Below are 27,606 nucleotides of genomic sequence, written 5' to 3'. Positions count from 1 at the left end.
ATGAAGTATAATATTAACTTATTAGTATTTTATATGTCACCTTAATATTTAATTCTTTTGCAACAAGACTTGGATTGAGAGGAAGACGGCATTTATTTCTTAGAAAAAAGGACTGTACTCGTTCCATACTCCTTTGAAGGACAACCTAGGAAAAGAGAATGACACTGTAAGTACATACTGAAAATGAAGACCTACTTTTTAAAAAGATTTTATTTATTTATTTGACAGAGAGAAACACAGCAAGAGAGGGAACACAAGCAGGGGGAGTGGGAGAGGGAGAAGCAGGCTTCCCACTGAATAGGGAGCCTGATGCAGGGCTTGATCTCAGAACCCTGGGATCATGACCCAAGCCAAAGGCAGACGCTTAAGCCACCCAGACACCCCAGGAAGACCTATTTTTAAGACAAAAAAAAGCTGTTCCTAAAGTGTTAATTTTAGAATTAGAATGGGCAAAGGCTTATAAACATGGGGGGGGGTACATATGGTTTATTTAACGTATTAATTAAAAGTCTCTAACAATCAAATAAATAGAAATTAAGCAGAAATGAGATGCAATTTTTCCTGACAGTATAAAAATTTAAGGTTAACACCCCAGTCCCAGCAACAGGGCAGAAAAAGATACTTTCATAATCTATTGGTGGAGAAAAAGATTTAACTAAAAATATACAAAGTTCCTGACTCAGCTATTTCACCTATAGGAATATCATATAAGGAAAGAGTAGCAAAGGACAAATACTTATACACTATATTCACTGTAGGAATGGAAAAAGAAAAATGTGTAAACGATCTACAAAGGTAACGGTTCACAATTTACTCTACAATACCTTGTAATACTATGTACCCATTAAGAAACATGAGGTGTGACTATAGGTCTTCACATAAAATTCTCTAAGATGAAGTAAAAAAGAGCAAGCTGCAAAACAAAACAAAACCCCAACAAAAACCCCCCCCCACATAATTGCTGAAAGAAATTAAAGATCCAGACGAATGAAAAGACATCCTGTGTTCATGAACTGGAAGACTTAATATTATTAAGATTGCAGTATTTTCCAAATTAATCTACAAACTCATCACAATTCCTTTCTTTAAGATTTTATTTATTTGACAAGAGAGTGAGAGAGAGAGGTTAGGGAGAGAGAGCATAAGCACACGGAGCAGAGATGGAGAGGAAGAAGCAGGATCCCCGCTAAGCGGGGAGCCCAATGCAGAGCTCAATTCCAGGACCCCGGGATCATGACCTGAGATGAAGGCAGACACTTAACTCACTGAGCCACCCAGGCGCCCCACAGACTTAACACAATTCTTATCAAAATTCCAACTTCCTTTTTGTAGCAATGTACAAGATGGTCCTAAAATTCAGACAAAATTGCAAGGACTTCTGAATAGACCAAAACAACAACAACAACAACAAAACCCTTGAAAAAGAAAAGTTAGAAAACTCATACTTCTTGATTTCAAAAATTACCACAAAGCTACAATAATGAAAACAGTATGGCATAAGGCTAATCTTATAGATCAATGAACTAGAATCCAGACCCATAAGTCTATGGTCAACTGACTTTTATCAAAGGTGCCAAGATCATTTATGGGAAAGAACAGTCTCTTCAACAAATGGTGCTGAGAAGTTTTGAAGATGCTGCCCAAGGGAAAAAGCAGATCTGGAAAAGGCGGGGTGCTGAGGGGGAGTGGTGAGCAGCCTCTAGGAGAGACAGTACTGACAAGAAGTCTCAGGGTTCCAAAGGTGGTGGCAGACATTCTATGTGAAAAACATGGGGAAAATAATGGAAGCTATGGAAAAGTTAAAGTCTGGAATGAGATTAAATAAAGTGGCTGCACATTATAGTGAAGATAAAGTGATGTGGTTGGATGACCAGAGGTTCCATGGTGGGACCACTTCAAAAAGCAGCATTTAGGGGCGCCTGGGTGGCTCAGTGGGTTAAAGCCTCTGCCTTCGGCTCAGGTCATGATCCCAGGGTCCTGGGATGGAGCCCCACATCGGGCTCTCTGCTCAGCGGAGAGCCTGCTTCCTCCTCTCTCTCTGCCTGCCTCTCTGCCTACTTGTGATCTCTGTCTGTCAAATAAATAAATAAAATCCTTTAAAAAAAAAAAAAAGCAGCATTTACCTTGCTTTTAAGTGGGTTGAATAGGCCAGTATTTACAGACCCTCCAGTTAAGACAAAATCTGGCTATCATATCATTATGAAGGGAGAAAATTGTACAAAAAACTGGAATAAAAATGGTGCTAGAACAACTGAATAATTGCATGTAAAAGAATAAAGTTGAATCCTTACTTCCAAGCATATTAAAAAATACTCAAAATGGATCGAAGATTATATAAGAGCAAACAATAAAACTCCTAGAACTGTATAATTTTTGTGACCTTGGATTTGACCACAAATTCTTAGTTATCAATTGCACAAGCAACAAAAGGAAAAATAAACTTTATAAAATTAGTAACTTTTGTGCATTAAGGGACACTACCAAGGAAATAAAAAGATAATTCAAAGAATGGGAGAAAATATTTTTTTTTAAAGATTTTTATTTATTTGAGAGACAGCGAGAGAGAGTATGAGAGGGGAGAAGGTCAGAGGTAGAAGCAGACTCCCCGTGGAGCTGGGAGCCTGATGCAGGACTTGATCCCGGTACTCCACGATCATGACCTGAGCCAAAGGCAATCGCTTAACCAACTTAGCCACCCAGGCGCCTGAGAGAAAATATTTACAGTGTCTCTGACAAGGGTCTAAATCCCAAATACATAAAGAACAACTCAACAACAAAAAGGCAAACCATTTAAAAGAAAAACAACTGAAAACAGAAACTCTCCGAAAAAGATATACAAATGGTCAACAAACACACAAAATGTGCTCAAAATCACTGATCATTAGGAAAATGCAAATCAAAACCACAAGGAGGTACTACTTCATACCCACTAAGATGACTATTATTTTTTAAAATTATTTTTATTAACATATAATGTATTATTTGCCCCAGGGGTACAGGTCTGTGAATCATCAGGCTTTACACATTTCACAGCACTCGCCATAGCACATACCCTCCCCAGTGTCCATAACCCAACCACCCCATCCCTACCCTTCCATCCCCCAGCAACCCTCAGTTTGTTCTGTGAGATTAAGAGTCTCTTATGGTTTGTCTCCCTCCCGATCCCATCTTGTTTCATTTTTTCCTTCCCTATCCCCCAACCCACCCCCCGCCCTGCCTCTCAAATTTGAGGATTATGATTTTTTTTTTTAAAGGCAGAAAATAACAAATGTTGGTGAGGATGTGGAGAAGTTGGAATCTTCATACATTGCTAGTAGAAATATAAAATGATGAACCTACTTTGGATAAAGGTTTGGTGGTTCCTCAAAAAGTTAAACATAAAAATTGCTTTATAGCCCAGTAATTCTACTCCTAGATAAAGTTAAAAGAGGTATCCTAACAAAAACTTGCACACGAATAGATAAACAAAATGTGGTATATCCACAGAACGGAACATTATTCAGCTATAAAAAGGAGTGAAGTACTCATACATGCTAGAATATGGATGAACCTTGAAAATATTAGGCAAAGTGAAGAAACCAGACACAAAGGCCACATATTGTATAATTTCATTTAAATGAAATGTCCAGAATAGGTACATCCACAGAATAGAAACCAGATTAATGCTTACCAGGGCCTAGGAGAGGGAGGGAATGAGGAATGAAAAGTAAGTGGGTACAGGCTTTCTTTTTGCTATGATGAAAATGTTCTGGAATTAGTGGTAGTGGCTGCATAACATTGTGAATGTACTAAAAGAGAATGAATTAAAGAGGTGAATTTTATCTCAAGAACAATATGTATGTATATATGTATGTATGTTTATTTCTATAAAAATTTTTTAAAATCCAAATATTTGTGTATATATTTAAGTGCATATATGTATAAAGTCATATGGAAGACCAGAAAGGACATAAAGCAAACTATGAATAATAGATACCTAACAGGGAGAAAATGAACTGGAAAATTTTAATTTTTACATTCATTTAACATTTTAATAAAAAAATTTTTATCCTATAAATTTATTATTTGGATTTTTTAAACATTAGCATCAACTCATACTTGCATTACTTTCATAGTTACAAAAAGTTAAAAACAAAATAATGAAAAAGAAACTCAAGAATTGTGACCAGGAAGGAATTCATAAGCATGGAAATTAAAAAACCGTTTTTGAGTTAGGTCGTAAAATCTTTTCCTATGGTTTTAAACAAACTGAATTCATCTGCTCAAAACAGCATAGGTATAGTTAGTCTACTGGATATCAACTGGTAAAGAGTAACAACTCATCAACACTATAGAGATCCTTCAAGATCAAAATATTCATATTCCCTCTTTTGGGTACATACCTGTCTGGCTGATCCACTAGCCTGCCTTACTTTTTCTGCTACTCCTCCTAAAAGCTGCACAAGTTTAGTCTGCTTCAAAAGTTCTTCTCGGAGTCCTTTTCCTCCTACTGAGAGGAGAGCTCCCAAAACATGTTCGTATCGGGCACCAAACTGTGCATCATGCAGGGCATCCTTGAGGAGCCTAATACAGCAAAACAGTTATGTCAGCCACTTCTGAAAACTGGATGAATGTCTCTTGAGTATCGATGTAGGTTCATTTTTTTGGTATCTAGGAATTTATTTTAAGCTATATAAGTAAAAACTCATTATTATGGAGCTCTTAACATTTTGTTAGCTCTTTATTGCAAAGAGATTTGGCATTTTTGGTTTTATTTCTAAGGACATAAAAATCTGCCTTCTTTATAATAATACCCTTAATAAAACATCTGGTATTGACATAAGCAGTCTGAGGATACTGTTTAGACTTTCAGAGTATACCATCTCTATAAATACTAGGAACAGAAATAAATTACTTTAAAAAAAGTTTAACTCTTACCAATATAAATTGTGCGCTATGTGTATATTTCCCAATGCCCTGGACAGAAGGAAGCGCACTAATGAACTGTTCAAGTAAATTTCGTATTTCAAAGCCTACACATAAAGGAAAGTAAGAATTACTAGTGGTCAAACCCATACCATATTATTAGGATAAAATTATCAAAAGAGAAACTATATAAAGCAAGATTTAAGATAACACTGATAAAAATGAAATAGATGAATTAACTTAGGCTATATATGTTATAAAATCAAGCAGAAAAGTGTAGGTTTAATATTCATTAGTTACGTTTAAATAGCTAATAAAGAAAAATCAAAGAAAAGTTCAAGTCTGGTTTGTTCTGAGAATCTAAAAATGTAAGTATTAAAAATCTAGGTGTGTGTGTTTGTATATAAAATATTCAAGTGGGGCAGTTAACAATAGTGGAAAGAAATTCATACTACATCCAAACTTAAGGTACCTCAACATTCCCACAAAAGTACTTTTAATCAAAACAGAATGGAGATCCTCTAGCAAGTTCTCTACTCAAAAAATGGGTGGAGAGTAAGGTGAACAGGTAAACCAGTAAAAAACATACCTGTACAAACTGTGGAAGAAGATCAGTTAGTTCATCATCACTTATAGCCTCAATCCAGGTCACAGCCATAGACCTCACTTCCTGATCCGCAAATCTAAAGAAGCACCACAAAAATCAAGATTTAATGGTGATTTCTTTCTAGTGAAGCTGCATTTCCTTTTTTTTTTTTTTTTTTTTTTTTTTTTTTTTAGATTTTATTTTTTATTTGAGGAGAGTGAGTAAGATAGAGAGCACACAGGAGCAGGGGCAGAGGTAGAGGGAGAAGCAGGCCCCTTGCTGAGCAAGGAGCCTGATGCAGGGCTCAATCCCAGGACCCTGGAATCATGACCTGAACCAAAAGCAAATGCTTAGCCAACTGAGCCACTCAGGCGCCCCTGAAACTGTATTTCCTAAAAACACAATCTTAATCTATACGTGACAAAGAATATTCAAATAGCTCTTTATTCAAAAGCAATTATCTTTTTTTTTTTTAGGAAGAAAAATCTTTCTGTACTATACAAATTCAACTTCAGGACTGTTCAGAAACTGTTTAATTATGAAAATTTTGACCCATATCATAAAAAAAATAACAAATTATTCAAAATTTAGAACTTAAATCCCTCTTTAGGCTAGTTTTATTATTTTTTTTAAAGATTTTATTTATTGACTGAGAGAGTGAGAGCCGGAGAGGACAAGCAGGGTGAGAGAGCATGAACAGGGTGAAGGGCAGACCAGAGGGAGAAGCAGACTCCCCACTAAGCAGGGAGCCTGATGTGAGGCTGGATCTGGGTTAGTTTAAAATGATAGGACAACTTTATTCTTTTTCTAATTTTTAAAAGTGAACTCTACACCCAGTGTGGTGCTTGAACTCATAACTGCCCCCCCAACCCTGAGATCAAAAGTCCCATGTTCCACCAACAGAGGCAGCCAGGCTCCCCATGACATCTCTTTTTAATAACCCTAGCACAGGGCGCCTGGGTGGCTCAGTGGCTCTGCCTTCAGCTCAGGTCATGATTGGGATGGAGCCCGCATCGGGCTCTCTGCTCAGCAGGGAGCCTGCTTCCTTCCTCTCTCTCTCTCTCTGCCCACCTCTCTGCCTGTCAAATAAATAAATAAAATCTTAAAAAAACAACAACAACAAAAAAAACCCAGCACAAAAAGTATGTTTATAAAAATACACATTTACACATTTATATTGCACTGAATTGCTTTCATGGTGAAACAAAGGGAAATACTCCTGCAACATAATATACCCTATTGGAAAAAATGATAACAATAAAATAGAGCAAGTACATTCACTCACGGTTAACTTACTTTGAGTCAAGTAGTTCCAAAGCAGTCAGTGGGTGTAACGGAGGCCATTGCTGAAGCAGTGAGTAAGTTTTGGCAAGATTAACCCATTTCCAGTTTGGGGCACTTGCTAGTACTTTAGGAAGACAATTTGGGTGTCTGAGGCAGTAATAGCGTTTGTCCCACAAAAAGGCTTTATCTTCTTTAGAAAGTCTGCATATATGACAAAATTAAATTACTTCTCAATGATATCATAATGACAGTTATAATCTCAATGATTAAAAATACGAAAAAGAAATTTATTCATTTTAGGACAGCCACTTCTTGGTAGAATCATTAATACTAATTTTGAATAGAAAAATACAATATACAGCAAACACTACTAATTTACTCTAATTTGAGGGATAGAAAGAAATCATTCTGCCTTGATAAAAGTCTTAGTTATGAAAATGAAGGATAATTCAGTATTATAAAAATTTGTTGAGCTCTAACCAGATGCCAAGCACTAAAAATCAGAGTTGAATAAGCAGAACCCACCCTACGAGATAGCAAGGATATCATCCATTTTATACAAGTAAAATCAAATGTCATGCAAAAAAAAAAGCTACTACATATTAGAAGATGATTTTAGAAGACGATTATTCAGCTCAAATGAGGAATATTCAAAATGAGAAGTATTTGTTTGGAAGACTCTAATTCAGTCTTAATGACAAATGTTTATGTGAATGAAATATTCACTATTTTACCACCCATCCATCTACTTTTGTGTATAAATACATGCACTGATGCATTCATGTGGAGAACTGAAAAAATTCAAATATTCCCAAAAAGTGCACAGTTAAAGTCTCTCCCGCCAGTTGCCCTCCCAGTGACAGCTGCCTTATTTATCTTATTAGACTGCATATCCTTGGGGTGCCTGGGTGGCTCAGTGGGTTAAGCCTCTGCCTTTGCCTCAGGTCATGATCTCAGGGTCCTGGGATCAAGCCTCTCTGCTCAGCAGCGAGCCTGCTTCTCCCTCTCTGCGTGCCTCTCTGTCTACTTTTGATCTCTGTCAAATAAATAAATAAAATCTTAAAAAAAAAAAAAAGAAGACTGCATATCCTTCCAGAGATAGTCTATTGATATAAAAGCATATACATAGGCATGTGTAGATTCTTTTTTCTTTACGTAAATAGTAACATACCACATAAACTATTCTGCTCCTTGCTTTCTTCATTTAACGTCTTACGTATTAGTACAGCTAGATGTAAGTTTTTTTGTTTTCTTTAAGATTTTATTTATTTATTTGAGAGAGAGACAGTGAGAGAGAGCATGAGTGAGGAGAAGGTCAGAGGGAGAAGCAGACTCCCTGTGGAGCTGGGAGTCTGATGCAGGACTTGATCCTGGGACTCCAGGATCATGACCTGAGCCGAAGGCAGTAGTCTAACCAACTGAGCCACTCAGGAGTCCCTCTAAGTTCATTCTTAATAGTTACATAATACTGCACTGGATAAAGGTACAATAATTGAACATTTACTGATGGACACTCCCTGTCACTTACAATAATCCAAATACCACAATGAATATTCTTTACCCCACAAGCAAATATAAAAGGTTTTCTCGAAGACATATAATTAAATGGAACTACAACCACTAGGTTACAGACTATGTACACTGTGACCTTTACTGATTTTGATCTCCCAAAGCTCCGTAGCCAACAGTTTTAAGTCCCATTTTTCTGTATCCTCATCAATACTTTATGAGACATTTTAATTTTCATCTACGACATGTGTATAAAATATTATATTGCAGTAATTTTCCTTTTTTTGATTACTGAGGGGTCAAACATCTTTTCAGATATTTAAAAGGCACTGTATTTTCCAAAAAATTATCTAGTCATATTCTTTCTATTACTAAGTTGTTGGTTTGTCTAGTGTCTAAAAAACTGAAGTTCTTTACACATATATTTTTAAAATCTATTGATATTTACTGTTAATTAAGTTCTCAATGTTGTTTGCTTTTTGATCATGTAAAAGTTTGACTTGTACAAGTTTTTAAAGTTTTACATAGTTAGGGATGCCTGGGTGGCTTGGTTGGTTGAGTGGCTGCCTTTGGCTCAGGTCATGATCCCAGCGTGCTGGGATCGAGTCCTGCATTGGGCTCCTTGCTCAGCAGGGAGCCTGCTTCTCCCTCTGCCTCTCTGCCTACCACTGTCTGCCTGTGCTCGAACTCTAACAAATAAATAAATAAAATCTTAAAAAAAAAGTTTTATGTAGTTATATGGGTTTTTATAGAATTAAAAACAACAAGAAAACCTTCCATACCAAGATTACTAAATCATGAACTAAATCAGGGCATTTAATAAACTATTAACTTGAGGGGCACCTGGGTGGTTCAGTGGGTTAAAGCCTCTGCCTTCGGCTCAGGTCATGATCTCAGGGTCCTGGGGCTCTCTGCTGAGCAGGGAGCCTGCTTCCTCTCTCTCGCTCTGCCTGCTGCTCTGCCTACTTGTGATCTCTCCCTCTCTCTCTGTCAAATAAACAAATAAATAAAAATCTTAAACTATTAACTTGAGATTTACAACATAAGAAAATACCCAGGCAAAACAAAAATCGAAGGAGCATACCCAAGTGATGAGTCTCTATGAATAATATCAAGAAGTTTCCCTTTTGTAATATTCTCCAGTGTTTCTAAGTTGTGTTGCTGTATGATGCTTCTGTCAACTTGAGGAGTAGTATAGATGACATCAAACATAGGAGAAGGAAAATCAACCTTAAAAAGTTAACAGAGTTTTATCAGACTGTAGCTAAATAGTCCACTTATCTGCCACATTGTCTTTGAGAAAACGGATTCTGAGCCATCAGGGTGACTATTAGATTGAATGTTGAATTAATACTTCTTGTCCTTTTGCTGAAAGTGATTACCATCACTGGTAATTTTCAAAGGCACATATATTACATGGGATAAATATAAGCCCCCCCCTTTTTTTTGCTGTTTCTCAGAAACAGGAAATGGTTTATTAACATTTAAATTGAAGACAGGTCCTAAGATCAAACAAGACCAATTAGGCTTCTTTAGTTAACAATCCAAATCATGGAATACATATACATCTTAATAAGAAATCTCAACCTCCCCATGTATGAATAAGTACCATTACCTGTAACACTATTCTTTCCATCACATAGCCTTTTCTGGGTACTGTTCCAGGAACAGGATTTGTATGTGACGAAGTCCAAAGATACAGAAGCTTAGTTCCACATGTTAAAAACCTTCATGAATGTAGACAGAATACTGTAGCTTTCATTTTATTTTTGTAGTTTTCATTTTAAAAACTGCTTCAAAATTCACATCACACACACACACACACACACACCAAAAAACTCACAGTACATGGTAATGAATTTGAAACATTTATCCATTTATTAAGCATCCATTAGATAAAAGTATCATCTTTAAGAACATACCAGAGTCACTCTCCATAGAGTATTAATATTTCAGGTAAATGTATTGATGAGTGGGGGCTGGGACAAAGGGAGGGAAGAATGAAATAATGGATCTTGGGAAGAATGGGTTAAGGATAGAACACAAGAAGGTAAAAACTCAGAGTCACTTGTTCCTAAAGCAACTTTAAAAAAGAGATCAAGTTGGGGCGCCTGGGTGGCTCAGTGGGTTAAAGCCTCTGCCTTCAGCTCTGGTCATTATCTCAAGAGTTCTGGGATCAAGCCCCCAGTCGGGCTCTCTGCTCAGCGGGGAGCCTGCTTCCTCCTCTCTCTCTGCCTGCCTCTCTGCCTACTTGTAATCTCTGTCTGTCAAATAAATAAATAAAATCTTAAAAAAAAAAGAGAGAGAGAGAGATCAAGTGTTGAACTGTCTTCTGACTGAGCTAGCAGGCGCCCCACCCTTGGTCCCCCTCCCCCACCTAAAGCAACTTTTATAAATAGAAAGGTGAAGAACAGTCTTTAAAGATCATCTACAATGGAATACATCTCAAGGTAATAGTTTGGATTACATAACGGCTCACTTTCACCTTAAGAACAAACCACATGCCAAGGAAACCAATACAGTATACTTTGCAACAAAACACTAATCATCTTGGAAGTTGTATCTGTGCTCTAAACCAGGGGTCAGCAAGCCTTTTCGGTAAAGGGTCAGACGGCAAATATTTGGGGCTTTTCGGGTCAGACAATCTGTTGCAGACTCAACTTTGCTGTTATACTGCAAAAGTAGCCATGAACAATACATAAATAATGTATACTGCAATCTAACAAAACTGTTATTTACAAAAACCAGGCAGTACACGGGAGTGTGCTGACCCTTACCCTAAACTACCAATTTAAATTAAAAACATTTATCAGTAAGACACTGATATATCTTTACACAGAATAAATTTCTGAAAAATAACATGAACTAGACTCAAGTCTTAGTGTTTTCTCTTGAAGGTTAACAGCCTTTAAATCTCTGACACATTATATTCTTTTTCAGATCCACCCTCACCCCCAACTAGATTTTAAGGCAAATTCTGATATTATTTCATCTGTGAATACTTTTAGATCTCTCTAAACAATAAACACTGTTTTATTTTAAAATAAGTACAACACCATTATCACTCCTAAAATAATTAACAATTACTTAAAATCATCAGCTGTCAGTATCAGTATTCAAGTTTCATTGTCTCAAAAGTTTATTTAAAATTGGTTGTTTGAATAAAGATCCAAGCAACTTCCAACACTGCATTTGGATGATGTCTTTTTAAGTATATTTTAATTTAAGGGCCTAACTCCAGGCCTATCACCTGGTTTTGTAAATAAACTTTTATCAGAAGGAAGCCCCACTCATTTATTGACTATTGTTGCTTTTTGCCTTTGATTTTGCATTTGTGACAGAGATTACAGTTAACCCTTGAATAACACCCTTGAACTGTGCAGGTCCACTCATTTTTTTCAATATAGTACTATAAATATATTTTCTCTTATGACCTTAATAACATCTTCTTTTCTCTATCTCACTTTAAGAATATACTATGTAAGGGGCACCTGGGTGGATCAGTCTTTAAGCCTCTGCCTGCTTCTCCCTCTCCCACTTGCCTTGCTTGTATTCCCTCTCTCGCTGTGTCTCTGTCAAATAAATAAATAAAATCTTAAAAAAAAAATATATATATATATACACTATGTAATACATATTAATATACAAAATACATGTTAATCGCTATGTGTTACCGATAAGGCTTCTGGTCAACAGCAGGCTACTAGTTGAGTTTTTGGGGAGTCAAAGTTATTTGCAGGTTTTGACCACATGGGGGGGGGGCAGGGCAAAAAGGCACTGCTAACCACCCCCCCCACTGTTATTCAAGTGTCAACTGTATTATGACCTGCAAAGCCTTAACTACTTCCACCTGGTCCTCTTTACAGAAAAAGTTTGTTTTATTTTTATCTATACATTCTTCCTCTCTTTTTTATCCTTGCCATTTGTTGAAAAAAAAAAAAACAAAAAACGGGTTTTTTGTTCTAAGAATTTTCTATATCCTGGATTTAACTGATTGCATTCCTCTAGTGTCATTTAGGATGTCCCTTTATCTCCTACACTTCCGTAAAGTAGTAGTTAGATCTAGAAGCTTGATCTGATTCAGGTTTAGTTATCTGGCAAGAATACTTAAATAAAGGTAAAATCGCATACTACTTCCTATTACATCAAATAAAGAGAGACACTGTTTGGTTTCTCTCTCTTTCTAATTATTTCTAATATTTAAGATAATCAATTTGTTTGGGTCCAGTCAGTCTAAACTACCCATTACGAAGTTCCAGAAAAGTTAATCACTTAATGGCTTTAAGCAAGCACTGATAATACTTAAATCAATGGTTTTCAACCAAGAGTGATTTTGCCCCCAGTGGATATCTGGCAAGGTCTGGAGGCACTATTGGTTGGTAACTAGGGGACAGTACTGGCAAACAGTGGGCAGAAGACACGGATGCTGCCAAACATCCTACAATGCACAGGACAGTATCCCACAGCAAAGAATGATCTGGCCCAAAATATCAATAGTGCCAAGACTGAGAAACCCTGGCTTAAATCTATTATTTCAGTAGGGGTTACAAAATTGTGATATTCTATCATTTCTTGATGATCTATTAGCTGGAATTTTTCTATTAACTTTCTCATATCAATTATTTGGTAACCCTGAATTACAACTGCTAAGGAAAGGCAGGTTAAACGCTTGGTTCTGTTTATTTAAAAATGAGTTAAGAACTCATCTGTTATTGAAGCTGACTGAAATGCCTCTAAGTTTTTTGGCTTCCCTCTGAGAGTGACTTTATCAGGTTGTATGCAGGCTGCACCTTAAACATAAATTTTTATTTTAAGATTTTATTTATTTATTTACTTGAGAGACAGAATGAGCAAGAGAGAGAGAGCACACAAGCACAGGGAGAGGGAGAAGCAGGCTCCCCTGCTGAGCAGAGAGCCCAATTCCAGGCGAGGCTCCAGCCCGTACCCTGGGATCATGACCTGAGCCGCAGACAGACACCTAACCGACTGAGCCTCCCATGCACCCCCAACATAAGTTATTTTTACAAAGAATTTCAAGACCAGGATTTCTGATCACTGTACTACAATAAGTTAACTGAATTAAATCATTAACACTTTGAATTAACGTTTAACCATCTTCCCTTTGAGTGTTTCTTGAATGCTAAGACCTAACAACATTACCTACCTAGACCAATTGCACTATTTGGCAAAATCTCAAGCTTAATGCCATCTGCTTATTGTTTCAATAGCAGAGTGCTGGATGCAGACTATTTGTCTAACAAAAGTCAACTGCCCTTCACCTTACTCTCTTGAATTTTTAGAGTGTTACATCATTCATAAAAACAAGCAAAAGAACCCCACACATTAAGAAAACATTTATTACCATACAATAAAAAGGAACAAAAAGTGATGTTACTTCTCTAATTAAGCAAAGATCCATAGTTTTTTAATTTTTTTTTAAGATTTTATTATTTGATAGAAAGTGAGAGAGAGAATGACAGGAGAGAAGGTCAGAGGGAGAAGCAGATTCCTCGTGGAGCTGGGAGCCCGATGCGGGACCCGCTTCCGGGACTCTGGGATCACGACCTGAGCGGAAGGCAGTCGCTCAACCAACCGAGCCACCCAGGCGCCCGAACCATGGTTCTTTTAAGAGCAAGGTTTTTAGAGCTGACATATATATATATTTATTTATTATAAAAGATTTTAGGGGCACCTGGGTGGCTCAGTGGGTTAAAGCTTCTGCCTTTGGCTCAGGTCAAGATCCCAGCGTCCTGGGATCAAGCCCTGCATCTGGCTCTCTGCTTGGCAGAGAGCCTGCTTCTTCCTCTCTCTCTCTGCCTACTTGTGATCTCTGTCAAATAAATAAATAAAATCTTAAAAAGAAAAAAGATTTATTTGAAAAAGTGAGCGTGCGCATGCGCATGCGCGCACGCGCCAAGGGGGGGGAGAGAGAGAGAGAGAGAGAGAGAGAGAGAGAGAGAAAAAGCACGCGCATGAGCGGGCGAGCATGCAAGCAGGGGAGGCACAGAGGGAGAGAGCGCAGCAGACTCCCATGATGAGCTCGGAGCCAGAGGTAGGTAGGGCTTGATCCCCAGACTCTTGGGATCATGACCTGAGCTGAAGGTAGATGCTTAACTGACTGAACCACCAGGTGCCCCAGAACTAACTTATTCATAAAAATTAATGATAATGATGCAATTATTTAATTTTCTCACATAACTGTTCCCTGACACTAATTCACCACAACTGAGAACACAATTTCCCTCCTTCACATGGCCAATATTCTGTTTTAGAGTAATTATGGATTATATTTAGCAAAAGGTTCTAAATACTCATCCATAATGATAATAACTTCAACTGCTTTTCTCTAGCCTTTGGTGGTTCAGAATTACTTCAGATAGCAAATAAAATTTGAGCCTACCTAAAGGTAGCAGATAAAAAAATCTCATACTGCCTCCTCAAATGGGAGGAAAGTAACTAAAGAGAAAAATAAAGGAATAAATGCTATGTTTAAGTACATAGGAAAAGAACATTTTAAGAACAAAATTTGTGGGGATGCCAGGGTGGCTCAATTGGTTGGATGACTGCCTTCGGCTCAGGTCATGATCCTGGAGTCCCAGGATCGAGTCCTGCATTGGGCTCTCAGCTCCACGGGGAGTCTGCTTCTCCCTCTGACCTTCTCCTCGCTCATGCTCTCCCTCACTGCCTCTCTCTCAATAAATAAATAAAAATCTTTAAAACTTAAAAAAAAAAAAGAAAGAAAGAAAAAACAAAATTTGTGAAGTCAATGTTTCAAACATATGATTTTAATAAATGATTACTAGAAAACCAAAGTATAATTGCCATTTAAGAGGAAAAAGAACTAGATTAGCAAAATTTTTTCATTCTTCATTTTTATTATAGAACAGATAAGTTATTAAATCACTTCTCAAACTGTCCCACAGAATACAATGTTTTAGAGCATATATTCCAGAACAAAAAAAAAGTACCATAGTATCAAATAAATTTGAGAATAGCAATTTAGGGTAATAAGAACACAGACCCTGAGGCCAGATTGCCTAGATTCAAATCCCAATTCTACTCCTTATTAGCTAAGTGCCCTAGGGCAAGTCACTTAAGCTCACTCTACTTTGATTTCCCCCTCTGTAAAAAGGGACAGTAACACCTGCCTTCCTAGGCAGTAACCCTACACCTAGGGTTGGTGTAATACATATATAGCACTCAGACTAACACCTAGCATAACAAATGCTGTGTGTTTGTCATTACAGTACTACTGTTACTAAACATAATAGGTTTCTTGACTGCACAACTTTATAGAGATACTTTAATATACTAATGTGCTATCACTCGGCAAAATATTATTCTGTACTGTATGAAAAATATCTGGAGCTTATTCAATTTTTTTCCCCTCATTTAGATAGATACTTGATAGTCTCATGGAACATACTACTTAAAACATAATTAAAATAGTTGAAAGGCCAGATAAATTATACTACCACAGGGCTATTAGATACAAGGCTCAAAAGGAATTCCTTTACCCCTAAGGATCAATAAGGTTTTGAACATATGCGAGACTTTTGGAGGTTAAAGGCTGGGGCCCACAGCAGCAAGGGTAGATCAGTTAGGTAAAGAGAAGGAAATAATGTGAAGCTGTAGACTCTGAAACTCTGGAGAAGAATGGGAAAAGTATGAGAAGAGGAAAAATGGGAGTTTTATTGGTATCAAGGAAACTTAGAAGACCATGATTATTATGTCAAAAACATAGTACTTTGCATAAATGACAGAGCATAAACTGGCTGCTGCTTTTCTCCTGGAATAGTGAGTGGCAAACAATCTTCTAAGTACCCAGGTAGATATGTTAAAATTACAGCAGAGTTACTTTGTGATTTCTTCTGATCTGTGTCTCTGAAATAACCTCCTTTTATTCATACTGCAAAAACTGAGGTAGCTCATTATCTCATATATGTCATTGTTCCCCACGCTATTCTCTAGCCAATTCTGATGTTGCAGATGTGTCCACAGTAACTCACCATCATAACTCAGTAAAACTTACCGTTTAAAATCAAAAAGAGGTAAAGAAACTTTGCCCAAAGCTTCTGGCCCCTTTCTCTGCTTATTAGAATCAGGGGAACTTCCACTGCTCTGATTTAAAATTCCAAAAAGAGTAAGGTGAAGAAGTGATTCTAATGGCAATTGTGATATCTGGATGGGAAAAATGATTCTAAGGGGGGAAAAATGTATTAATAGAAAAGACAAATTAGATCAAATATGAAATTTAACCATTTAATGAGACTGACAATTTTAGGCATTTCATTTGACTTATCAAAAAATCTTTAATCCTGAGTAACTTTTACTTAAGCAGCAAGTTTGGCCAATATCTACTATAAAAAGTCTTAAATAAATTTCATTAAAATTTCAAATATGTAGTAGGTCTTAAAAAATTTCTTAGTGCATTTTCTCAAGACTTGATACCGTCAACTTCTAGGGAAAATAATAGTCATTTTTATTGCCTTTAGGAAAAACTAGATGATTGAGTATTTCTGATTCGGATATACATATATATAAAATATATTTTATACATAAATATAGATACACACACACACACACACACACACACACACACACACATAAGAGCAGACATGTATGTTTACCTTTTTAAATTTTTTAAGTCTGAAAGGATACATTGGGTCAAAAGTGGTCACTCTGAGGGGTCATAAGATGGTTAAGTGTTGGAAATAAAATGATACCGTTTTTACCCATACATATTTTTGTATTATTATTTTCAAAGATGCGTTATTTTTATAATTTAAAAAAGTGAAAATAGGAAAACACTTAATAAATGCAGAATAAAAAGTTCTGCAATTATATACCTCCCTAAATAGTGAAAGCATCCCCTTAGTTTAAAAACAGTATTATAAAAATATTAACAATGCAAAGTATCTTGTACATGGATTTAATTTTCTAATGTTAAGAACTAGGCTTCATATATACAATATTACAGAATAAATACTAAACTAAGCAATGTTATGAAAACCGTATTTCTATGGTATGTGTGTACAATATATGTAAATTTATAGTTTTCGCTTGACAAAAGTCTAAGAACAATTAATGGCATGTTCTGTAATTTAACAATATGCACATTTTTCAGAACAGTATTTCAGATTTTTAAATGAGAATTTGTCTCTTCTATAGTATATCTAGGAGAGATCTTAAGATATAAGAATTTAGCGGACTTTAATGGAAATTGTGATAAAAATGAAAAGTAGGATGCACACATGGAAAAGAGAGGGCATAATGAAAAAATAAAAAAGCCAAAACTTTCACTTACAGTTCATCCCATTTAATAAGATAGAAGAAATTCTTATAAGTGCCAACCTTCTTTGACTGAATAGGTTTAAAAAGATCCTTTCCATTGTGAGACAGGGAACATATCAAGTAGTATTTTTCATAACTGAGAAAAGAAAGATTTTTTAATTTGATAATACAAATTTGTTAACTGATACAAATGCATATCATTAGCCATTTTTCTCTAAAAGCGATTATTATCTGAAATTATGTGGCCACCATTCATCTGAATTTTTGGAAAACATCTAAAATTCAACTACTGCAAATGCTACAAAAATAAAGTATAGCAGAGGATTTGGAATACAGAAGAAACGTGTATGCCCAAGTGCAAGTCTAAGGCGGCTGCGCTAGAAACCTCCTCATGACTTTGTCATCAGTTATTAGCTTTAGATTTTAGCTGAATGGCACTGAATAATTATTTATTTCTAGGTAAATTCTTAGAAGAGAAAGTAGAAACATTACCTTCCGTCGGTGCTATTTTCTTCGCTAAGTAACTAGAGTCAATTGAGCATACTAATGCATGGGCCTGACTTGCACTGAGCCAGTCTTTCTAATCTATTAGGAGTCTTCCATCCATGGAATACATGCTATTGTATTCTCATTAGACAGCAATGATTTAGCCCCTAATTGCCACAAGTACAGAGCTGGTTGGATACCATCAGGCAATCTTGCAGGCTAGGAGCCTTAGGTTCAATAAAACTGTATTCTCCTAGATTTCTAACTTACTGCTAGGCTTACACATTAGCCATTTCGTTCATATATACAATCTATTAATCATTTGGAATATATTTTAAATCTGATCTCACTGGTTCACAAAACACCTCTAGCTAACTACTTGACTACTTTTCTCAACCTCACTTTATTTGTCCCTCTTTTCTTCAGCATTTTACTTTCCTTCCATCTTAATTATCATTGCAGTTTTCTGTACTATCTTCTACCAAGTATCTATTTTCCTCATTAGTATCCCCAAATTTGTGTGTATATAAGAATCTGTATGGAGGATGTGGAAGGTATTACCCCTGTAACATTTAAAAGAATCAAATACCTTCACATGGCAGTAGTACCCATACAAAGGCAAGTCCCAAGAGGGCAGAGATTCTTCTCTTGCCTTGTTTACTGTTGAATCCCTAGTATGAAGAACACTGCCCAAAGATGGTATTCAGTAAATATTTACTGAATGTTAATATATCACTTTCAAGTAATTACGTATTCTAGTATATTAATCTAAAGCTCAATTTAAGCAGAATGTATGTTCAGTATCTATTCACTAGTCTTTATTTTACTTTATAGCATTAAGTTATTATGGAACTATTTCACTAAAAATATTCAATTCAGACTTTTCAGTTTATATTAGTCATTTCATAAGCTGAAGCTGGCAAACTTTGTAGCACTGACAAAAAAATAAAAAAGGCAGGGTGCTGGGGTGGCTCAGTGGGTTAAACCTTCTGCCTTTGGCTCAGGTTATAACCCAGGCTCCTGGGATGGAGCCCTGCATCTGGCTCTGCTCAGCAAGGAGCCTGCTTCCCTTCCTCTCTCTCTGCCTGCCTCTCGGCCTACTTGTGATCTCTGTCAAATAAATACATAAAATCTTTAAAAAAATAAAAATAAAAAAGGAAAAGCCCATATTAAAAATTCAGTAGAAGAGGGGTGCTTGGGTGGCTCAGTGGGTTAAAGTCTCTGCCTTCGGCTCAGATCATGATCCCAGGGTCCTGGGATTGAGCCCCGCATCAGCTCTCTGCTCAACAGGGAGCCTGCTTCCTCCTCTCTCTCTATGCCTGCCTCTCTGCCTACTTGTGATCTGTCAAATAAATAAAATCTTTAAAAAAAAAAAAAAAAAATCAGTAGAAAACATATGCTCTTATAGACTTCAAAGCCTAGCAATCAGTAAATTGCCTTTTCTAAAGGAAAGGCTGAAAAATAACAGTCATAAATGGACTAATTTATTAGTATTTGTCTTTATAAACTTACACATATATTTTCCTGCCTTTTTTTGCATGTAGTGCGTGGTATTTTTTATTGCAACAGTTTCAAACATCTCTGTAATTTTTATGAAAACCACAAAGGTATCTGGTAATTCCTGTATCATCCACTAAATATTAAGAGAACAGTGCATGGCTGACATTTATAGAATTAGAACAGCTTCTGGGTAAAGCTGTACATATTCCATTTTAAACAGTTACTTACTTTGATACCCAATTACTCGAAATTCCATGTGCAGCAAAAATTGTAAACTGAAGCTGCTCTGTTGTTGTCCAAGCCTCCTTGACATTCCTGTTACTTTGGGCACCGTTTGTAGGACTCCTACCACAATTTGCATGGAGTCTGAGAAGATCATAAATTGCTGCAGTTAACTGGTCCATGCTTACTTGAACAGGATTTTCAGAATTCAGTGATCCTAGATTTAAAGAAATTGTTAATATAATTCCCCGAAAAACCAACAATTGTTGCTAGAATTTAAAGAACTTAAAGACATACCCCTAGATGAACTCTCACTAATATCTCCTTCTCCAGACAGTGAAGTCACCTGCATGCACACATATAAATTAGTCAGAAAATTGCCCATATGTACTGAAATTAAAGGTAAAAATTAAATTAAATGCTCTATCAGGAAACCTCCCAAAAGTTCCTACAGAATAAAACAAAGCAAAAATTCAAAAAAGGGTGAAAACCCCCAAATAAACAAATTATTTTTAGTTATCAAGAAAATCAGAGTAACTGAAAATTAATGCATGATACAGAAACTCAACAAAATCTGCCTCATTCAATCAGTCTAGTAATTAAGATCTGAAACCCAAAAGTGATAAATACACTAATATGATGCTTTATATTCCATTAGTTGCTTTACTATTAGTATAGTAAGAATATCTTTGGGGTGCCTGGGTGGCTCAGTCAGTTAAGCATCTGCCTTTGGTTCTGGTCATGATCCCAGTGTCCTGGGACTGAGCCCCACATCGGGCTCTCTGCTCAGCAGGGATACTGTTTCTCCCTCTCCCTCTGCCTGCCGCTCCCCCTGCTTGTGCTCTCTGTCAAATTAAAAAAAAAAAAAAAAAAATCTTAAAATGGGGCGCCTGGGTGGCACAGCTGGTTGATTGTCTGACTCGGTTTTGGCTCAGGTCATGATCTTCAGGTCACACTGCGTCGGGCTCTGCACTCACTGCAGAGTCTGCTTAGGACTCTTTCTCCCTCTCCTTCTGTCCCTCCCCTGCCTCTCTCTCCCTCTCTTAAAAAAAAAAAAAAAGAGAGAGAGAGAGAAGAGAAAAGAGACCCAAATTTCTATATACCCTATAGATAGGCTCTCTGTGAGAATGAATCGATAAAGCTTTCTCTTAGATATGCTGAAAGGCATACCATCAATATAACTTTTTCTTTCGTTAAATTTATTGTGTCTTGGAATCCACCTTCTCTCATCCTTTCATCAGAGCTATGAACAACCCGATGAACAGAGGTAATTAAATCCCCATGGAAATACCATAGGGAGAGCTTTTACTAAAAGCAACAGTATGATATCAAGAAAGGACTCCCAACCTGGTTGTTTCTGAGGCAATAAGTCACTATTAGTGAGGTTTCTGGATATTTTCAAGAGGAAGAGGTTATCGCCAAAGTAGAACTTCTCCCATGGACAGTCATGGACGTTTCCATCCAGAAGGACAAACCCAGTTTCTGAAGCTCAGTATCTACCTTGAACTCTCCAACCAACTTGTTTATGCCACAATTCCTCCTTCACACATTAAAGGTTTATAGTTTGACATCCATGTATTCAGTATCAACCCTCACAAAGCCCTTCCAAAGCAGCCCATCTCCTCTCAGGAATTCCCAACTTTACCAAGTAAGTGACCAAATCAACTCAAAAGTGAAAGCCAAGGTTAAAGTGCTAACACATTGTCCAGAAGAAGCAAAAATCTCCCAGTTTAAGTGACAGATACTCACTGAAATACATACTTGCATTTAACAAAATGCTAATTACTAAAAGAATACTCACATCAGCACTTTTACTCCTCGGAAGATTAACTGCTCTCTTTAGCTTCTTTACTGCTTCTGTGATGGCAAGAGTCTCTACACCATCTAAAGCGCTACAGATTTTTCTTACAGCTTTAATTACTTGATCTACAGCTCGGTGCTGGTTCTTTAAAAATAAAAAAGTAAAATAAACATAAGTATGTAGAATTTAAAGGATCTGTTTCAGAAAAGATAAAGTCAGAAACTAGACATTTTAGATGTGCTTAAGAACAGATATCCTTTCCTCTTTGTGATGAAAAAGATACAAGATAATCTTTTCAATTATCTATTTTATTTTGAATAGGAAAAACTGGGTCTGATTTTTCACTTTGCAGGAGACAATTATTCATATGCAAATGCCATTAATTTCATCGGAATAATAAATTATTAACAAATTGTTAAGTCATTAAAAAAAAAAACTGGAGTTATTTTTTATTCTCATTTGGGATTAAGTTCCATATTAAAAACACCAATCCTGCCTGCCAAAAATTTGGTATCAGAAACCAAGTTCTTCAGAGGCTGGCCACATATTAATAACATTGGGCCACAGTTATGAAACGTTAAATCAACTTTTAAGCACCGTTTACATCTGTACAACCATCACTTTTTTATGTTTTGTCTCATGAAAAAACTTCCTTGAGGACTATCCCTCCAGCGTATTCAACCACAGTTGATTTCACCATGATTCAAAAGTATACATGTACAAATATATTATAAAATCATTTATCCAATGAGAATATTTAAAACTCCCTCCCCATTCCTCCATCCTCATTTTAAAGTATATACCTTATTAAGAAACATTTTTACATAATGAATGAACTCATCAAACATTTAAACCAACCTTATAGGCCAAGTACTATTAGAATGGGCTGAAACTTAGTACTGTACCATCCCTTAAAAATTTAAACTTTTCCACCCTTGAGGCTTGGCAACCATAAACTAAATGCCCCCTGTACCTTCATGCTTAAATAAAACCACTTCATTCTCTCAAACACCCAATTACCATCCAGTCCTCAGACCTGACAGTCTGTTTCCTAGCTCCCCATTTTGGCTTAGATAACTTTTATTTCTGCTTCTACTCCTACACCTTCATGCAAAAACCTTTCCAGTTTTGAGGCTCACGTCATTCTCCTATACTACTCCCCATCATTTTTTATGTGCCAGTCATCAATTTATTGTCTATCAATTTCAAATCCATCCTTCTTTGCTCTACTTTGTGATACTGAAGCTAGACCTATAAACATTTTTCCTTTGCCAGCTGGCACAATGTTAGGTTTTGTCAATAGAGGGCACTGAAGGGACACTCACACAACAGCATGAAGACACTTCTCATCAGGGTTCTAGTCCTCTATTTTTTACTTCAGCATCAGATCCCAGTGATCCTCAAAGACCAGCTCCAGCTGCTACCTGCTGACCCCCACCCCAGGTCATGGTCTCCCAATCTGACAACTCTATCAAGGTTCTTTGCTATAGGCAACCCATGTGTCCCTGAGATAGCCAAACCCTCTTGGAAGAGGCTGAATTTCCAAAAAAGGGCTGAATTTTAGCCTGAGGTTGGAGGGGAGGTTCTATCCTAAGTCCTTAGAATTCCTTCACTATCGATTGTTCCTCAACCTAGAGCTAACAGATACTTTATCGCACCTATTATTACTGCTGGACCCCTCAAAGCATGATTGGCAAACTTTTGAACAGCCAGAGAGTAAACGTTTTAGGCTTGGAGGGCCACATCGTCTCTGTCACAACTCAACTCTGCTATTATGGTGTGAAAACAGATACTGACAATACATGAACTAATAAACTGTGTTCCAATAAAACTTTATTTACAAAAACAGGCAATAGGCCAGATTTAGCATACAAGCCATAATATGTCAAATCCTTCTTTAGAATCCTCTTTTACTCTTTATAGTAATTAACTATTTTTTATTAATTAATGACTCTCTAATTTTCCCTGTTCTACTACTATATTTCCTGTCTTCTAACTTGTCCTCTAATGGCCTGATCTGCCTGACAATTGACATGTAGTCATTTACCCCACTGTACACCCTATTTTTGCTCTGGATATTCCCCCTGACTTTCTACCCTATATCCTGTAAGCCTCAGTTATATAAATGTCCACGTGGAAAATTCATAGCATCTTCAACCCCCAAATTATACCCTATCAGAATCTAAACTGCAGTATCATACATACTCTGATCACAATCTCCTTTGTTCTCACACATTCACTCTGACTAAACAAAGTCTTTGAGCTCAGATACTATTCTCTGCTTCTTCTACCAGGGAGCTGAATACTTTCAGAGAAAATCTCAGAACTGTACAGACTCAACATTCCCTAATTTCAGCAGGAACTTGCATGCTACTTAACATTCCTTTTACTTGTTCTTGGTCAGTTCTCTTTCCCATTCTTCTTAGAATATGAAGCCAAACCATTATTCCTTGGCTCAAAACATTTGCCACTACCCTAACTTCTCTTTACTAAAATAAATTAATACCTTATCTCTAGAAAATTAAGGCCAGTAGGAATCAAAACTTCTAAAACTTCCTGATCTCCCCTAAAAGCTAAATTAAAATGTACAAAGATTTATATGTGAATCTTTATAGCAGCATAACTCATAACTAAAAACTGTAAACTGACAAAATGTCCATTATTTGGTGGCCAGATAAAAACAAAATATGGTGTATCCATACAATGAAAGTATTTAGCAATAAAAAAAAAATTTAGCCAACTGTGGATACACACTACAACTTATATACAACATGGGCAGAGCTTAAAAACAGTAGGATATGTGGAAAAAAAAAAATCAGATATAAAAGATTCCATAGGATATGACTCCATTTACATGAAATCTCCAATAAAGGCAAATCTATCAAGCAGGAACCAGATTGGGCATTATCTGTGGGTGGGTCTGGGAATGGGGAATGACTGTAAAGTAGCAAATGGAAAATTTGGGGGTCATGAAAATGTTCTAAAGAACTAGATGTGGGGATAATTATGCAATTCTATGCATTTACTAAAAGAAATCATTGAATTATATACATCTAATGGGTACATTTTATGGTATATAAATTATACCACAATAAAGCTATAAAAATGTGGGTAATAATATTTTTTAGTCACTATTTTAGATAAGATGGTCATGAAGACATCTGTGATAAGTGAGTGGAGACCTTAAACTGATGGGTAAGCCATGCAAATATCTGGAGGAAAAGCATTAAAAGTAAAGGGAACAAAGGGGTACCTGGGTGGCTCAGTCAGTTAAGTGTCTGACTTTTGACTTCGGCTCAGGTCATGATCTAGGGTTGTGAGATCAACCCCTGCATCCAGCTTTGCCTACTTAACACTGCTATTAAGGTGAACAAAAGTCATCACAAACATAAAGTCCAAAATTAAGTTCCATATCTTCCATCCAAATCTGCCCCTCTCCTGGTTTCTCCCTCTGCCATCCCCTCTTCCCCCATCCACCCTCTGCAGCTAACAAAACATCTTCCATTCTCTCCCCTCTTCCTCACTCTATTCTAGCTAGAAAGACAGACCTTATATATATTAGGCACCCTCCTCTTCCCCTAGAAAACCAGATAGTTTCTTTCTCTCTACTTCTTTGCTCAATTTCATCTTCTTAATAAGGCCTTCTCTGAATACAAATGTTGAAACTGAAACATTATCCTCCTTTATTTTTCTCTGTAGTGCTTACCACCTGATACAGCACATGTTTTGCTACTTTTATTGTCTGTCTCATCCAACTAGACTGTAAACTAAGAGCTGGGATTACAGTTTCATTTGTTTGCTGCCATATCCTCAGCACCTACAGCAAGCCTCACAATGAAGAGATATTCAACATTTACCGAATAAATGAATGTTTAAATGCTGACAAGAATGTATTAGTCGCTAGAAATTTAAGAGTCATCCTTCACTATTTCTTCTCTTACATCTCATTACTTACCAAAATCCTGCCAATTTTATCTCCTAAATATTGTTAATCAGATCCCTCCTTCTTGCCTTGTCCACACTCATTATCTTTCACTTGGAATACTATAAAACATCTTCCTAAGTAGTCTCCCTGAAACCAATCCTGCCAGAACTCAATGTAACTTACACAGTATGTCCAGAGGGATTTCAAAGCTTAGGACTAAACAAGTCACTCACCCCAACCACCCCCTATCATCAGCTAAAAATACCTTTAATGGCTAAAGCAGGGGTCAGCAAACCTTCTCCATAAAATAGCAAATAGTAAATTGTTTAGACCTTGCAGAATATACAGTATCTGTCCCAACTACTCAACTCTAGTATTAGAGCACAAATGCAGTCACAGAAAATATGTAAACTAATGAGTGTGGCTGTGTTCCAAAAATTATTTACAAAAATAGAAAATGGACTGGATATGGCCCTCTAACCTAGAGGACAGATTAGAAGTTAACATGGATTATAAACTGGTAACTTATATCTGGTATCTCCAGTGTCCTCTTCCAATCTTCCTGTCACACTCTGTACTCTATTACAAAAATGCATATATTTCACATCTGTATCAAATCTGTGTGCTGTTCACACGCCCTTCCCAACTATCTTCTAGCTAACCCATACTGTTGACTTGGCTCAGGCAAACTCCCTTCTTAGAGGCTTTCCATGAACTCTCAAGTTGGAAGAGTGCCCTTCTTTGATCTCCCAAAGAATGCAATGTATACCTCTGTACTACATTTACTATATGAAACTGTGTTTAAATCCATCACTAGTTTTAAGTTCTTGGTAAATGGGGACTAGATCTTTCATTTTCATAACTCCAGCATCTAGCACATAGTAAACATTCAGTTAATGCTATCTGAATTGAACTGAAGGCTCCTCTTAGTAATAAAACTGAAGTGAGGTGAAGTGCTGACTCATGCAATATTGAGAACTTTGGTTAACAAGATGGCTCAGAAAACAAGTCATCAAATGTCAACATCAAGAATATAGTTTTAATCATCCTTCTATAATATTTCCTCCACCACCACACTAATATTTAAGATAGAACAAAGACAAGAATCCTTAAGTCATCATGCCAAAATGTGAATTAAGACATACTTCAATTTGAAGAGCCAGTTCCACTTGGTTGTGGTAAGAATCTAAAAGTTCTTCAACAGGGTATCTGAAATAAAGAACAATTATTGTGACTAAAGGATACTATATACAAATACTTTGTTTTATTCGCCAAAATAAAGGTATTCACATCCAAAAGCAAAGTTTGAAAACCTGAAATTAATGTTTTAGATGCCACACCTTGTCATGACTTCTTTGTAAGGTTTCTCCATTTGATGCAGGTGTTTGTTTAAATCCACAGGTGTTTTATCATCTTCTGCCTAAAAAAAATGTGTATATATACATTTTTAGCAGAAAAATAAAATCCATTCTTTGGTCTTTCTATTGTCAAATTAAATATGGTTAAGTGTATGATAAATTCTTGAAACTAAAGTGATTTTTCAGAACACAGGCTAAAATATTATCAGAATTAAATGCTATTTATAACCGAGTGAGGAAAAAGTACTCTAAAAAATTCATTTTATAAATTAAAAACATAAATGTTGGGGCGCCTGGGTGGCTCAGTGGATTAAGCCGCTGCCTTCGGCTCAGGTCATGATCCCAGGTCCTGGGTTCAAGCCCCACATCGGGCTTTCTGCTCAGCAGGGAGCCTGCTTCCTCCTCTCTCTCTGCCTGCCTCTCTGCCTACTTGTGATTTCTCTCTGTCAAATAAATAAATAAAATCTTTAAAACAAAAAACAAAAAACAAAAAAAAAAAACATAAATGTCTTAAGTCTAGTTTCTGATATATAAGTAGCTCCCAAAGTAATAACTATTTCTGTTCTATAAGGAAAGAATAGAGAGCTTTAAAAAACAAAACAATTTTGGGGCACCTGGGTGGCTCAGTGGGTTAAGCCTCTGCCTTCGGCTCAGGTCATGATCTCAGGGTCCTGGGATCGAGCCTGCATCAGGCTCTCTGCTTGGCAGGGAGCCTGCTTCCCCCTCTCTCTCTGCC

At 36.7% G+C, this 27,606-nt stretch overlaps 1 protein-coding gene across 3 annotated transcripts in view; it reads right to left on the bottom strand.

The window, feature by feature from the left end:
* LOC111149457 (phosphatidylinositol-4-phosphate 3-kinase catalytic subunit type 2 alpha) overlaps positions 1 to 27,606 on the bottom strand; it is a 101,955-nt gene that overhangs the window by 24,301 nt on the left and 50,048 nt on the right. For all 3 annotated transcript variants that reach the window (XM_022506548.1, XM_022506547.1, XM_022506546.1), the window contains exons 7-20: positions 26,853 to 26,932; positions 26,658 to 26,721; positions 21,588 to 21,731; positions 20,084 to 20,132; positions 19,793 to 20,003; positions 17,592 to 17,714; positions 16,317 to 16,484; positions 9,900 to 10,011; positions 9,369 to 9,514; positions 6,788 to 6,976; positions 5,495 to 5,588; positions 4,918 to 5,012; positions 4,383 to 4,563; positions 41 to 145 (exon numbers count right to left, since the gene is read on the bottom strand). In XM_022506548.1, coding sequence (XP_022362256.1) covers positions 41 to 145; positions 4,383 to 4,563; positions 4,918 to 5,012; positions 5,495 to 5,588; positions 6,788 to 6,976; positions 9,369 to 9,514; positions 9,900 to 10,011; positions 16,317 to 16,484; positions 17,592 to 17,714; positions 19,793 to 20,003; positions 20,084 to 20,132; positions 21,588 to 21,731; positions 26,658 to 26,721; positions 26,853 to 26,932 — 1,761 coding nt within the window. The remainder of the gene's footprint in view (positions 1 to 40; positions 146 to 4,382; positions 4,564 to 4,917; positions 5,013 to 5,494; positions 5,589 to 6,787; positions 6,977 to 9,368; positions 9,515 to 9,899; positions 10,012 to 16,316; positions 16,485 to 17,591; positions 17,715 to 19,792; positions 20,004 to 20,083; positions 20,133 to 21,587; positions 21,732 to 26,657; positions 26,722 to 26,852; positions 26,933 to 27,606) is intronic.

This window comes from Enhydra lutris, unplaced genomic scaffold (genome assembly GCF_002288905.1).
Source record: "Enhydra lutris kenyoni isolate GAN:26980312 unplaced genomic scaffold, ASM228890v2 scaffoldscaffold22, whole genome shotgun sequence".
In the NCBI taxonomy this organism is placed as follows: Eukaryota; Metazoa; Chordata; class Mammalia; order Carnivora; family Mustelidae; genus Enhydra; species Enhydra lutris.
This window is presented reverse-complemented; position numbering and strand designations above follow the sequence as displayed.